Source organism: Pithys albifrons, chromosome 6 (genome assembly GCF_047495875.1).
Source record: "Pithys albifrons albifrons isolate INPA30051 chromosome 6, PitAlb_v1, whole genome shotgun sequence".
Lineage (NCBI taxonomy): Eukaryota > Metazoa > Chordata > Aves > Passeriformes > Thamnophilidae > Pithys > Pithys albifrons.
In genome coordinates this window covers 45349857-45366121 of record NC_092463.1, presented here as the reverse complement: position 1 = coordinate 45366121, position 16265 = coordinate 45349857, and the positions used below count along the sequence as shown (strand labels likewise).

Genomic DNA, 16265 nt, shown 5'->3' with positions numbered 1-16265 from the left:
GGTGAGGGTAACTGGAAATCTAAGGGCATGGAGGCATGTGGTGCTACTACTGGTCATTCACAGACAAAGGTAGCAGCTCTAATCAATTAGACTGTGAAATGAAGCTGTGATCTCTTATGTTAGTCATATGGGACACTTTCCTGCAGTGTTTGAAAGCTCTGTATTTATATTGTTAGAGCTGGCATTGTTTTAATTCTCTTTCCTTTCAAACTCCTGTATTTAAAAATGTTAAAAGCTTCCTGCAGTGTTTTCTTCAGCCTAAACAACCCTCATTCTTAAAACCCTTCTTGGTAGTTAGTGTCTTATGAGCATCTGATAATTCCTGTTGTTCTCCACCAAACTCTGATTCATATTTGCCTTTTTTTTCTCAAGTGTGATGTCCTAAGATGGATAAATACTCAAGCAGACTCCTTGCTAGAGCTGGATACTGCTGGGGTTGTATTTTTCACTGCCAGTTAGCATGCTGTTCTCTGCTGACACCTGAATACGTGTGACCTGACCACCTCTGTTATTTTCAGATGATTTTTGATTTTGATCTTGTCTAACAGGGTTCATGTGTTGCCTGACAGTGAGCTGAATAAGCATTCTCTGTTGTTCAGGTAGTTACTGAACAGTATCAGAGTCATTTGGACTCCCCTGAAAAGCTTTCCATTTCCTAATGAGCCACTGGCAGCCACAGCCTTTGAATGTTTCCCTCCCACTCACTCTTTTCAGTGTCGTATTTTCTGATCAAGTGAGATTTTTATCAGAGGATCTAAAGCACAAGTTTATCTTCTTTCTGGTGTTAATGCCTTCCAGATGCTTGTTAGTGTCCTGCTTATGTACACTAGCTTTCAAGTACAGCTTTTTACTTTTTCTTCTCTCTGCTTCGTTTGCTTCTGTTTTTTCTTCCCTCTCTCTTTCTCTGGCATTACACAGTCTGTGTTTTGTGATCAGGAAGGCCAAATTAGACTATAACTTTAATAACCAAAGCATCTAATGATGTAACTTTACACAGGTGCTTTCTCTGGTGGAACCAAGCACTGCACTTCATTTTGGTTTGAACTGAGCATCTACCCAAATCCACTCAGTTTTTGTTGTCTCCTCTCTCTTTTTGCTTCCTACAGCCAGAGGGCAGCCTGCAGGCTCCTGCTTGGAGTGAGTTTGCTGCTGGTTTCCTCTCCTAGAAGCAGTCATTGAAGGGGCATTGAATAGATATGAACGGATGATGTGAAATGTGACCCTAGGAAAGGTTTTACATGTCCTGGCAGGTGTTGTCTGTCTCTGCTGTTTTGATTATTTTTTTTTTTTACTCAAGATCACAACCTGCTCATGGTTTCTAACCATTTTGAACAAGTAAAGCTGTGTATACTGTGTATCAGACATCTGTCCTTCATGATTCTAGGAAAAATTTAGGATTGATAATAGTAATATAGGACAGGGCATGGACTTTGTACTAGCACTTTTTCAGAAATCAGAGCCATTAAAATACACTTCTCGAATGATTAGACTAAATTTATAAACTAATTATAAACTTACTCCTACAATGTATCTAAATCACCCTTAAACAGTATTTCTTGCCAAGTATACCTGACTCTGCAGGCTCCATAAACCCTGCACTGCACCTCTTCAAGCCTTATTATTCTTCTTATGCATGAGTTGTCCATAGCACTAATCCACATCCCGTAAAAAGTTAATGTGCACATTCTAGCTGAGCAGTATATGGCTCTTCTTACCAGCCTTCAGAATAAATGCTATAAAAATGCAATTCAACTGTCTGTCTTGTACAGAATCCCACATTCAGCTTTTTCCAGATATTCTATTGAAGTAACATGCATTTTTTCAGGCATGTAGAATCACTTAAGATAAACTTGTAACAGTTTTGCAATGGGCTAATTTAGTTTCAGGTTGATAAATGATAAAAACAGAAGCATTTCATCTACTGATTTTCATTTTAATTAGTTTACTTTTTGTTTTGTTTTTTATGTTTTTCTGCCTCCTGTATACTCAGGTGATTGTAAGGAATGTCAGTGGAGTATGCCACAGAAACTTGGATTCCGAATGCTAAGGGTCAGACTGGAATAGGAAAGGCAAAGCCACCCATGGCATTTGAAAAACCTGTTTTCCTTCATACTTTTGAACTGTACTTAGGAGCGTTCAGAATTGTTCAAGATAGAGCATGCTTCTGCACTGGAAGGGAGCTGATAACAACGTCCAGGCTCTTACCGACCTCAGAGCTCCAATTAAACTTTGCAGAAGACAGGACAGTGCACTTGCACGTAAATTTGCCAGTGTTACCAAGGGGATTTGGTAGAAAATATACTTGGTATGCTCTTAGTTAAAGAAGTGAAGATGATACTACAGAATCACATATTAGTTATGGTTGGAAGGGACCTGTGGAGATCATCCAGCCCAACCCCCTCTGCCAGGGTAGGGTCCTCTAGAGAAGGTGACACAGAAACCTGTCCAGGTTTGTTTGGAATGTCTCCAGAAAAGGAGACTGCACAACCTCCCTGGGCAGCCTGTTCCAGTGCTCTGCCACCCTCAACATAAAGAATTTCTTCCTCATGTTGAGTTGGAAGTTTTTGTGTTCTAGTTTATGGCCATTACTCCTTGAATAGTGGAGACTGAGTATGTTTGGGTCTTGCTGGTTGAATTTCACAGTTTAGGTAACTTTTCCATTAAAACATTGTTTTAACTTTCAAGACTATCTTATACCACACATTAATGGTACCACCCAATGGATTACACAGCAACCAAAGACCCAAAACCTGGACTTTTTATGCAGTTGAGGAATACTGTTTGTGACTGGAACGAGGTGAGACTGGAATTTCTCTTGGGAGTTTAGGGGAAAGGAGCAGGCTACAGTACAAGATCCGTGGCTGTTATCTCCAAATTTTAGGCACCTTGATGGAATTGGGCCTAGAGCCTGCAAGGTATGTAGTTGTCATAGGTCTTGGCAGGAGCACCAAGAGCATGTTTATGCTATGAAGATAATACTGGTTTGCTTTCTTTGAAGTACATTCTCCATTTATTTTATAAGCTTGCTCTATCAAAGAGCCTTTGAGTAGCTGCAGCTTGAGAGATTTTTGTTCTACAGAGCAGGTTTGATTTAGTGACTGGCAAGAGGCCAGTAGTAGTAGAAGCTCCTAGAGCTTTCAGCGCACCAGGCTCTTGCTGAGTGGCATCTTCCTGTCATAAAATGTAGAGTAACTAACTTCATGGTAGGTTCCTGGCTGCTGATGACCCTCCATTCACAAAGGAGAAAGAGGAGACAAAGAGAATTAACTGAACCCCTCTATTTAGAGAAGAGGACTTTATTAGGAGAAGGTCCCTCCTCTTTATGTTATGCCCCTGCTTTTAGCCTAGATTTTGGCTGTGAATTAATTAAAGTACACTGCTATCCTTTTGGGCTGTCACATGTCCAGGAAGTGCTGCATAGATCAGTGCTGGAGTGATCCTGAATTGCATTTGGGTAATACTTTAATTTCCTCCTTGGGGTCCATCCAGCTGCCAAGCCTGGACCTTTTGTTTCTGTGCTTTGTGGCAGATTTTGGCTTTGCAGGTTTTTACATTGCTGCCAAGTTAATTTTAGAACTTTAGTTGCCATGACTACTGCTTAGTATTTCTTAGCTCTCTACTTATTTGCTCAGTTTGCTGCTTTCCTTTTCTTTGTGTGTGTGTGTGAAGTGCATGCAGTAATTATCCTACTCTGCAGAACATAAAAAAGGATGGCATGTGAGAGGTGAGGCTCTTGATCTTCAGGCTGACTCAGCTGCTCTGAAAGAGCAGCTGCAAAGACTTGAAAGCTCAGCTCTTGTGGCACATGGTCAGGATGAGGGGTTTAAGTGTGGGGCGGAAGGCACAGGTACTGCACTCATTCTGATGCACTGAATGAGACATGCTGGCACTGCTTCTATTCCTGCTGATTAATACTCTCCTGAGGTTTATCTGTGTCTTGCTGGTTACTTGCATAGACTTATAACTATATATAGTTCTAAGTCTTAGCTTAGCTTTGCATTCTTGGGAACAATGGCCATTGTCTTGCTCGGAGCCTGTGGACTGCATTACACAGAGAAATCCTGTTTCCTTGCTTACAGCTCAAGTTGTTACACCAATATCAAGAGTGATTTTAAAATATTATATATATATATATATATATATGTATGTTATAAGTCCTCCATATCAAGATATCCTACTCTGTTTATGCAGGCAAGGTCATGACTGTATTTTCAGTCATCTGAAATAATAGGCAAAGACTGAGTGCCCAGTGGTATTTAGTCTTCTGGTTAATATTTGAAACACTTAGACTTTTGAGGAAAATGTATTTCTTGTCGATACAAAAGAGCCTGGGAGAATGTCCTGAGAATGCAGAAACATCACTGTCTAGTTTTAGGTGGGGATACCAGGGCAGAGAGCCAGGCAAAGGTGGAGAATATTACCTAATGGGCAACTTCAAGAGCTGGGAATAGATCCATTCTTTGCTCCAACTTCCTTAGATCAAGGGCTGTTCAGATTGCTGTGGTTCTGGACTGTGGATATTAGGGACACTTGTGATTAGCAGCGAGTTAAACACAGGATAACCTGGGGCCAATTCATGACAGGACATCTGTGCAGATACATGTTGTCTAGATGTGAAGCCAGTGTTGTCATAGACATACCTGGAAGGTACTTCATCCTTCTGCTTTACCAGAAACCCTATAAATTTACCAAGTAACTGGTAAGCAAAGATGAATTCGTATTGTGTTCCATTGGCCAATTGCCTTAGATAAGGTCTCTATAGTATGTGTAACACCTCTATTGATGAATCTCTCTCCTGTGCCTGAAACAGAGAAAGCCAAAGCAGAGCAAAAATGCACTTGGAATGCAGTTGAAAAAAATCTTTGGTGTCTAAGGGAGCTGTGAAACTAATTTGGAAGGGGAACAATGGTAACCTAGTATGAAACTTCATGAAGTCAAGGTGCTGTGTTGTCTGAGATTGATCTTTTTTTTGTACCATTGAGAGGGGTGGTAGGGGAAAAAATGTAACTGGGTTAGAAAGGACATCACTAGAATAAAGAGCATTCTGAGAGCTCAGTGCGCAAGATCTGTGTAAGACTGGAGTGGGACATAAAATCAAGGGTGAGAAATTTGAGGGGTTTGGGAGACCTAGGGTGCCCTAGGAACTTCAAGCACAAAAGGTGAATAATGTGCAGAGGCTCTGCCTGTCTGTATTTGATTTTTGTTGTCTTTAACCTTCCAGGCTGCAGCTCTGCACTTTAACCAGTTGGAATTTAAATGTGTTGTTACAGTAGCATCTTTGTTGGAGATGGACTGTGACTCGTGCTCATTAAGGACACAGATGTCTGCTCAGATTATGTATTTCAAAACCTTTTTCTCCAATGAACTGTGAAAAGCCAGGCTTGAACAGAGGATTGTGAAAGACAAAATAATAGCCTCTCATCCCTGTGTCTGGCAGACTTAATGCAGTTACTCTCAGATTTTTTTTAAACTTTGAGACAGCAGATTTGTTAACAGTCATGTGATGTGTAAACTTTTGCTGAAAGTTGCTAGAGCCGAGCTAGAGAGTCATGGCTTCTGTTTTCTTAAGTAGTTGCGTTCGTCCAGCTGAGAGTTTTCAGGTGTTTTCTGTATCTCTTTCTCCCTGTTACAGGATGCACAAAATGGATAGAGGTTCCTCAGGCAGTCTTAGCTTGGTACCCCTCATTCTCTTTCACATCTCTGTATTCTGATCAGGCTCTGCAGAAAAACAGAATGTTATCTGGAGTTATAAAAGTTACTCATTTCAACATGATCAGATATGTAGTTAGATGAACAAAAACTTGATGTAAAAGTCTCTTGTTGGCAAAACTGCATATTAGTTCTGCTACTTTTGTCTTAGCTGTGCCATAGAGCAGTTTTATTGCCAGAGCATTACTTTGGAAGACTATTAAGGACACTTAATTTCTTTGCCCCTGAATGGACAGTGCCCTCTTTCGGGCTAAAAGCCAAGCAGTGGTGATAGGCTCAGGGAATGTTACTGTCATCTTTTGCATCTTTTGGATTTACTGCCTTTGCTAGAAAAAAAGAGGTTAGTCATGGGTTAGTCGTCTGTGGTATAAGCTAAAGCAGAGCAGAAGCAAAATGCCACTGAGTTTCACTTGTGAACGTGATTTGCTAAAAGAGCGTAAGATTATGTCTTCTTGGCCCAGAAAACGCACCTGTCATTCAAGAATAAGGTTGTTACTGTGGTGGAAGAAGACTTTGTTTCAATGATAGCTGCATCTTCCTAGGTGGAACTCCGTCTTAAGTATGTTATATTCCTGTAAAGCTGTAAAGACTATGCATGTTTAGGGAGCTGGATTTTTTGCATGGGAAGAGTTTCTCTGTGCAAATACTCAATGCTGCCTGGGGCACAAGAAGGAACATTTGACAGATAAACCATATTCTTTACAGGAAGAATCACAGTACTCCTCAGTGCAGCTTCATGTTGAAGTCATATGGGCTAGAATTAACTGAATTTATGGAGATACTAATCCCAATCCCAAACACATTATTGCTGTGTGATTGGTTCAAAGGCTGCACCAGACAGCACTATTCAAAACAGCACTTTCATGGCTGTACTTCTGGTTCAGAGATCTCCACACAGATCTGTAGGCATGCCCTTAGGTTGCTCATGTTTCCAGAGAGACATTGAACTAAATGGGAGTACAAGGAACAGATCTAAAAACCTGAAAAAGGAATAGAGTTACTGGTAAATAAATGATGTTTCATTAGCCACAGTAATCCCAAATCTCCAAAACTGTGTGTTAACTGCAAATGTACCACAAATCTCTACAAAATATGTGTGTGGTTGTTGTATGAAAAGGATTGTAAAATCCATCTGACTTCTGATGAAGTACTTCTTCAGCAGTCTGGTTAATCTGTTTGGATTTGTAGAATTTGTTTCATGCAGGACCTAGGAGCTACAATCCTAAATAGGTGGATAACATTAAAAGTTTAGAAAAAAAGTTTGCATATAGTTCACTTCTCTCATTTTCCTTCCCTTTTAGTAAGACCATATAAAGAGAAGGGACTGTGCTGCTGCAGAATGATCCCATGGTAACTAATTAGGTCTCATCAGATCTGCAAAGGCATCCTGTTTTCAGTCCTATGCCGATTGCACCGTAATCAGTGGGCCAAGGTGAATGAGAGTCTTGTATTTTACTGGGATGTCATAATACATTTGCCTTCCTTGCACTGAAGGCTGCAGGTAGTGATATTCATCCATGGATCCTTGCAAATAAATTTGTTGGTGTTTGCATAAAAATTCTGTGCTTGTCATTATAGTCCCTGTGCTGGTCCTTGTCTGTGACACATGACCTGAATTTGTTTCTCAGCTGTTGAATTTAAGGAGTGCATTAATAAAGAGCCACAGTAATATGGGATGAGCTGTAGTAAAATTCCTAATGCACGTCAATTCCTCTCGTCCCTTCTGCTTTGTTGTACATTCTTCATGCAGACTTTTGTTCATTTTGCTGAGTGAACCAGGGGCCTGTTGACTGGTAACAGTGATCCCTGCTTTCTCTCCAGCACAGTTGCATGGGGAAATGAATTTAGTAAGGATCCTTCCTGAGGCGTTGCACTAAGTATCAAGCAAAGTCTGTGGCTTGCAGCTTTCCTGCAAAGCTCTGGTCTGTGGTTATAGTGGCCTTATCACTAAAACGGATCTATTTGAATGCTCGTTTTCATATTTGGTACCTGGACCAATAATAGAATCTTAGAATGGTTAGGGTCGAAATGGGCCCAAAAGATCATCCAGTTCCAACCCCCTGCCATAGGCAGGGACGTCTTCCACTAGACCAGATTGCTCAAAGGCCCATCCACTTTAGCCTTGAACACTTCCAGAGTGGGGCATCCACAACTTCTCTGGGCAACCTGTTCCAGTGTCTCATCACTTTCATAGTGAAGAAATCATGTTCTCTTAGTTCTGGTATAGTCTTTTTTTCCCATCTTATCCTTTCTTACTAAAATATCTGTGCTTTGAAATGGAGATGTTTAAAGGGGTTGCATTATCTTACCAACTAATGCAGAAGTTATTTTTAGTGATGCCAGAATTTGTGGTGTGTGTTTAACCATGGAAATGAACTACCAAAATCAAATATTGAGAGAGACATCTAAAGCGTCTTGATGCAGAACACTGGGTGCTTGAGGAATGCTCTTCAATTATGCTGGACGCAGTCACTATTTATTTCATTATTCTGTTGCCAGAGAAATGTATTGGTGACTCTGCTACAATTCTGAATGACCAAAAAGTTTTGGTTGATAGGGAAAAGAAAGGAAAATTATATGCTAAGATTTACTGTCCCAGCCTTCTGCAGTAGGAAATTGGGAATTTACATGGATCGTTCTCTTCTAATTGTGTGGCTTTTGGGTTGAGTTTGTTTGGTTTGGTTTTTACTTAGCCTCTTGTTCTTCTTGAGGTAGATTAATGTCAGAATAGCCTGTTTGAGGCTATAAGGAATTACAGCCTGCACAGAAATAGAAATTCTTGCTCAAAAAAACGAAAATATTGCTCAAAGGCCACATGACCTTGGGAACATGGGGCTGAAATGATGTCAGAAGAATGTAAAGTGAAAAAAAAATGTTGTAAATATCCTGCCTTTTATATCTCTGATTCTAGTGTGGTTTGTCGGGTGGAGCTGAGATACTGTGGTTATGGCTTGACTTGGGTGTCTTACCTCTGGAAAGAAAAGTTATGATTGACAGGTAGAGATGGGGAGATACTCCCACAATAGTGCAAATGCTTCCTACTATGGTGTGTATTTTCTTCTTTTTCAGTTTGTCTCTGCCTAGTGGTTTTATGTGCTGGCACTTGGATGTGAGGATGGACTGAGGGACAGTTAGCCAATCTCCGATTTACTTTTAGCGTGCGTTTACTTTTAGTCATCCAAATTTTCACAATCCAAAGAAAAAGGAAAACTTGAATTTGTCACACAGTGCACTAGCAGAAAACACAGCATAGCGCCAAAACAGTCTTGTATTGAAACAAATCCCAGGCTTCCTGTTCCTTTTGTCTTGCAGAGGCAGGCAGCGGCCAAGACTATGTGACCTCAGAAAACCAGCTGCTTTACTACCCCAGTATTACCTATGCTATCATTGGGAGCTCTGTCATTTTTGTACTCGTGGTGGCCTTTCTTGCCTTGGTCCTGCATCACCAGCGGAAGCGCAACAATCTCATGACCCTGCCAGTGCATCGCCTGCAGCACCCTGTGCTGCTGTCCCGGCTCGTGGTCCTCGATCACCCGCACCACTGCAGCGTCACCTACAATGTCAACAATGGGATACAGTACATGTCCAGCCAGGCCTACCGCAGGCCGGTGGACCTGGACTCCCCACCATCCTACTCAGAGGCTGTGCTCGACCAAAGGTACGTGCAGGAGCTACATTCTGTGCTCACTGAAGTCTCACACTAGTAGTTACAGCTCTGTTGTTCTGTGCTGCTGCTCCCTGCTTATTACTGCCTTTGACCCAAGTCCAGTGTTGCACTTTTGTCACGTGCATAGGGGTCAAATTTTGGTAAATTTGACCTTCTTCTGTAAATGAAAAATTCATGGTCCTCAGGTCCTTTTACTGTTACTGGTATTAAAGCGATTTGAGGCAAACTGAAGTAATTTTCTCTTAGCACGTATTGTTGGCAGTAGAGAGTTTGAGGATGATAGGAGAGTGCAAAGAAATGTATCACTTGTCTAGTAGTGATATTTTATGCTAGTCTGAAATCAAAACATGAAAACTGAATTTGGACTTTTGCTAAAAAAAACCCAGCTATATTGCAGGTCACAGCATTAAAAAAAAATTGTCCTGTTCACATATGGTAAGTATATAAAAGTGAGAGAGTCCTTCGGTTCTGATATATAAAGAAATTGAATTGTTTTGCTCTGCACTACTTTCCCTTTACCAGTAGAAGAAAAGAACAGGACTCTGAAATGGAAAGCACTGTTTTATTTTAAATAGCTGAAAGTGCTTTGAAGTTTGATGGGTGAGTGTGGCATGATGTTTTTGTAGTTATGACACTGGTTTTATTTGTAAATAATCAACCTTCCATTTTGACCTCTATCTGTAAAGTCTTTCCAAACAAAACTCCTAGACTGACATCCTCCCTACATAAAAAGGACATGGTATGAACTTTAATGGTCCAGATCATTCACAATCACCCTGTTGGTATTTTTTAGTTTGAACTGTGGGATCTAAGAATAATAAATTTACATTCCTATTCTCTGCTGCTTTTGGCTGCAGACCCCTTGTCTTAATGTTGACTTTCATAATAATGATTTCTTTTCATTAGTAAGGACAACTAAATGAGCAACTGTCCAGCTTGTAATCACTTCTCACATGGGCTGATACAAACCATCAGCAATTTCTGAGCTAACTTTCTCTCAGGACCTGTTACCAATCTGCTCAGCCCTTCAGTCCCTTTACCTGTTTGCTATCAGAACCTCATAACAGATTTCCTGAATGCAGTACTCATCCTGTCTGTGCCTACTTAACAGTTGCTCTGCATGTGATCTCATGACAGCAAAAGTAATTTGTCAGTGTGGAGAATTCAGTTTGTTATTTATATGTAGACTGTAAGCCATTAATCTGTCATTTAATGGAGGTTTCCTGGGAGCTGAAATCTTATATTCATGTCATTATCTATAGGTGTAAATCCACCACTTACATTATTTCCTTCAAAGTGCTTTCTCTGGCATAAATATTATACAGAAAATTTTTTACCTCTTGCAGCTGTCTTTGAGACAGCTTTGTTCGAAGTCCATACCCATCTAACTCAGAGTAGGGATTGTTAAGCAGGATGTAATTAGCTGTGTATTACCTTGACCAGAAACCTTGGTTCCCAGCGGTGGTGTGGATATTTTGAAATTACCTGAATAATGTGGGCAGGTCTGAGATCTGTTGGTATGTGTCATAATTGAAAAAGTAAGAAGTACTGTTTGCATTTTTCATAATTGGAATATTGTGTACTGCCTTCTCTACCATTTTTAATCACAGTGACTTCTTACTCTTTTGTGTATCTTACAGCAGACCACCTTGGTTTGACCTTCCTCCACCACCTTACTGTTCTGAATCTGAATCCCCTAATCAGCCAGATCTTCCTCCTTACCGATCTCGGACAGGAAGCTTGGCCAGCACAGACTCCCCTATGGCAGAAAGTTCTCTGGATGCATCGGACACTTGTACAAGAGACATCCATGGCAGCACTGATGGCCATAGAACTCTTCTTGAGAGGACCGTAGATCAGAGTGATTCTCTGGTCAACCACATTGCTGAAAGAGAAGTGTAGCTGCTCCAGTATTTGGGATGGGCAGGAAGGCATTTACTGTGCCTGTATGAGTTAGTCTGCTGTGGCTAATAGGTTTCAGGGGGACATGTGCCTAAATGATGACTTGTTTTGAATTCACACTAAGTTAATATTTGAATTCAGTATTTTGAGTTCATCAAAAACAGCTGTGAGGGCTAAACCTGGAGTCACATCAGCTCTCCACAATATTTCTGTGAGCAAGTTCTGGTTCAGACAAGTAAGAGAAACATCAGTGCTGTGTCAGAGGAACTGATGTGATGTATTTATTGGACTGCTTACTGTATATGAATGTATATATGTGTGTGTATAATATATACAGAAGTTGCACACAAGAACTGTGCCAGAAGGACTCTTGATTTCAGACTGCCTCACATCTTGTTGACCTGTAAGCTGTGTCTTCTTACTGCCTGGTACCAACTGGTGGTCCCTGAAGCACAAGAGGCAGTCATTCTGCTTGGAGGTCTGGTGCCCCCTGGCAGTGCTTAAATTGCAGAAAATGTCCTACTTGACCCCATCTTCATAGCCTGGCACATTCTCACTGTGAAGGAGTTTTAAGCTTGTGAGGATGCAACAACTCTAACTGAGGAAACATGGGTTTTTTCTCAGGTGCTAGTATCTAGGCCAGATTTGCATGGGTTGTTCAGCAACACCGCAAAGGTTGGCTTATCTGTCAAACTTCAAGGCTGAGCACAGAGGCGCTGAAACTTCTCAAAAAAACAGCACAAGACTTTTTTTCCTATGTGGCTTAACAACATGACTCCATGTGTTCCCTCTTAAAAAACCCCTCACAACTAAACAACAAAACAAAACAAAAACCCAGCCAGATTGTTGCAGCTAAATCTTCAATGCCAAAACCAGTCTGAGGCAAACACCCAGCACAGAAAGCTTTAATGTCAATGGTTAGTTTGTTGTATCTGTGAAATACCTGAAAGCAGGTCATGTGGTGAAAGGTGTTGGGCTTGTTGTCCCTGTCTGGAGTCTATACCCATACACATGCATGGATACACGTGTATAATGCTGTGTGCGTATGTACATAGTGTATCACGTAGGTTTAGTTCTACTGCATCACAAGAGCACTAAATTGTCAGTTTCATTTTTTATGATCTCATTGGTTTTTAGGGAGTTTACATTATTCATGTTCATTTGGTTGAAATTCTAACTTCTGCAGACAGCTAGAATTATTTATGTCTGTTTTGTCCTAACTCTTGGAATGGTTTCCTGTCAGGTGTGTTTCAGTGCACTTTGTTGAATACCCATGTGAAAGCATCTCAGAGGTAAAGGTATGCAGACTGGCAAGAGGGAAGAAGCTGTGAGTTTAAATGCCACTACAGTGCTGTGCTTGTGCTCAATATACAGACAACAGTGCAGTGTCTTCCTCTTGTCCAGGGAGAAATTTGCCTCGAAAAATTATTTATATTTGTCTATCTCACATTTCCCGCTCTTTCTATGCAAAAGAACCATGCCATTAAACAGACTTTGCTGTTTAAAGGAAATTAAGGAAGGAGATTGCCCATACCTTGTACTTTCTTTCTCCCCATCTTTCTAAGGTAACTTCATTTACCAAAGGTTACAAGTTCAGATACAAGAATTTTTGAGCTAGTATAGGTAGGGGAATGACTCTGGTCTCAGTTCCCACACATACACCTGAATTTTTTTGGTGAGTTTTTTTTTCATTTCCAGTTCTGGAGTCTATTGCCATGATATGTAAGAGACAGGGGGCAGATAGATTTACAAGTGCAGATCATTGTGATGGGAAGTTTTGGAAAGTTCTAATGTTGATGGGCTTGACTGACTTTGGAAGCAGATTAATGGCAGCCTGTTGTGAAGTGCATTGGTGAAGATGCTTCTAGGTCCTTGTAAAGTAATGTACAAGATTGGGTCAGGTTTCATCCTTGCTGGGAACTCAAGCATTTAATGATGCTAATCTTCACAAAGCAGGATTTGGCTTATTAATGGCTCCATCCAACATCATAGGCAGACTGTTGTCACACAGCAGACAGTTTGTTTTACACGTACATCAAACTCAGGTATGTGCATGAGTTCATAGTACAGGCAGATACAGGGATGTCTCTTGTGATCACTGGGCCCTGCTGTCCCTCTTGCTTTCATTAAGGTTCTGTTTGGCCTCTGTAGGAGAGCTATATCAGAATGCTGTATCAGAATTAACATTTTTCTATTGCAGTTTTAAAAACTTTGTATTGGACATGAAAACATACCATTGAAGAGTTTGCAGTAGTTTCATTGGAATTAGGTATCTTTTTAATTTTAGAGTTGCTTAAGGCTGCATTGGTAAAACTAAGTCATTGTGTCCAGTATCCCTCAAAAAAGCCTTCCATGGGGGATTACATTTCTTCATGTGTTTTGTAGGACACCAGAGTGTGTGCAAACCAAATATTTTGTGCCTGTGTCGTCCGAAAAACATTGCCTTGCAATGCTAAGAAGTGGGAAAAGAATGTGTACACCCTGCTTCTTCTGCCTTCTATGTCAGTCACTGGCATATATGTGTGTGTGTATATATATATATATATATAAATATATATATATTAAAAAAAGATACTCTTTCAGGTTGTATATAGTCATGTAACTTTTGCATTGAGATAATCCATTTGAACTTTACAAAAAAAAAAAAGGAAAAAACATTCTAAATGGAGTGACCTTTTCCCTTCCAGCCAAGGGTGTATTTATCTTTGTATAGGAATCTTCTAGTTTTTGAGAACACAAGTTAAAAAAGGAGATTGTGCCTTTCTTTTTGAAGGTTGATTTGGGAGACTGTTAACTACATTTCTGGGCATTGCTGCATATCATTGTCTAGAGATCCAAAAAAGAGCAACAAGTCTTGTCTTCCTCTTCGTTGTTCCTGATGGGACCACTGAACTTTGAGGATGACAGAAGTTCAGTATCTTGTTCCAAAAAGGCATGCTAAAACTTGGGGTAGTTTGTCTTACTCTATTTTTCGGATTTGTAGGAAAAGTGTGCATGCTGGTTCCTTTGGAAATTGCTGTGGTATTACACAGAAACTGTTTATGATGTGTCACTTCTAGTAGTGTTAATACAGTGTTGTGCTGCATTATTCAGTGCAATTTTTGGGAAATGTGCTGATGAAATTAAATATTTCATTTAAAGTCCTGCAGCTTGTAAGTTTGAAATTAAATGTTCATGCAATACTTCATGGTAGGATTTCTTTTCAGTAGTGGGTAAAACTGGAATTGATCATCCTATTATTTGCAGTTGCTCTTAACCTTTTAGTTTGAGGTTAGTTCTCCAAGAGCTTTCCTTTCTACTTAATATTTAAACAAATGGATGTTATTTCAAGGACCCATTCTTACAAAAGTAAAATCAGTTGAAGTTTTCTTGCAGATCCAAAATCTGTTTCCACGTGTGTACTGAATGATGACCACTATTGAATAGTCCTCCTCAGTGCAGCTATTAATGTATTTGAACAAAAGAATTTGAAAAAGTGACTGCTTGAGGTAAATGAAGGAATGTGGGTTAGCCTAATGGAAATAACATTATTTAAAAATAAATCAATAAATTTCAGGGGGTTTGACTGTAACCTCTGCTGAAATCAGAGTGCTGTGTATTTAAAATCAGACCTTTAGTATTTCTGCTTGATAGTAATCAGAAATTCCTTGTAAGGCAAATTACCATTTACCTCTCTGGTACTGAAAGTGGAAAGACTGGCAGTAATGCTTTTAAAATGCCTGTGAATAATTTTCTTGGCTCATCTCTGCAGTGACATACACAACAACATTGACTGCATTGCAAGTTTTAAATAACTGCATTCGTTCTTCCTCTCCTTTTAAGTCAAATCAGTTTTATTTACACCACTTCACTTTGATACAGCTAATAGGACCCTTGTGATAGATTTAGAAACTGAGTGGAGGAAAGAGATGACTTTCATTTTAATTAATGCTGCAGCTTGTTAATCTTGTGCTCTTTACTTTTTAGACATCCTAGAAAAGACAAATGGTTTTAGTAGATAAGAAAAACTATTAATGATGAAAAGGATGGAGGGACACTGATTCTGATTTTTAATGAATATTTAAAACTGTATAAATGAAGGAAAAAATTAATGCTGTATTTTTAATGTGGTGATCAGATGACAAGTATTGTTAACTGTTGCTTATTGGAAGTTACTTTGCATTTAATGTCTGAAGCTAAAATGGTAAGTCAAGGGCTTTTCCTGCAGTTCTTACTAGATCTGAAATATTTTTTTATTGACACAAGGTTATGTTACACCCAGGGACTAAAATGTGGACTGCAGAAATAATTTCAATACTGTGCTGGATTTTGCCTGAATGTACCCCAGTACAGGATGGTGGCCTTCATTTGTCTTTTTTTTTTCCCCTGATTTGAAGGGCTTCATCAACTTGAAATGTAGAAGTTACCTGAGCGCTTTAAGGGAGGTTGTATCTTGAATCCCAATCTTGTCTTAAACATTTGTAAACTGGAAACCTTCAAAAATGTATTCTGTATTCCTGAATAAAATTGGTGTTTTAATACTGTTCACAAGTGACCGTGTCCCTGGTCTCATGAATTCTTGGTTGTTCTAGTTTTATAGCCTCCTACATTAGGCTTCTTATGACTTCTTTTGCATTCCATTTTAAGTTTTGTTAAATCTTTGTTGGTCTTAAGTATATTTTTAAACCAAAGTATATTGGAAACCCACATGTACTTGTGTGTATATAAAATTATACTGATACATACATCTCCATATTTATACGAATGAAAATTGCTCAATGTCATAATTTCATATTTTGCCGTTGTGTTTGTACTATCAAAGGCGAAGCATTTGAACCAGTGGTGTTTTGTTGTCTGCTTTGTTGCAAAGCTCTAGAGGCTTCAGCAGAGGTTGGTGCTGTATGCTCATTGCTGTATATGGATTTACTAATAGAGATAAGAGGCCTTCAGCATTAGCTTCTGCCTGCTACTTTCCCACTACTTCTGTTCCCAGCACAGTGTTTCAGTT

The 16265-nt window shown here is 39.7% G+C and overlaps 1 protein-coding gene across 1 annotated transcript in view; it reads left to right on the top strand.

Moving 5' to 3' along the window:
- The window catches only part of LDLRAD3 (low density lipoprotein receptor class A domain containing 3), a 103495-nt gene extending 87685 nt beyond the window's left edge, over positions 1-15810 (top strand). Inside the window, exons 5-6 of the mRNA XM_071558660.1 lie at positions 9022-9367; positions 11017-15810. Coding sequence (XP_071414761.1) covers positions 9022-9367; positions 11017-11278 — 608 coding nt within the window. The 3' untranslated portion in view covers positions 11279-15810. The remainder of the gene's footprint in view (positions 1-9021; positions 9368-11016) is intronic.
- The last annotated feature ends 455 nt before the right edge of the window (positions 15811-16265 follow it).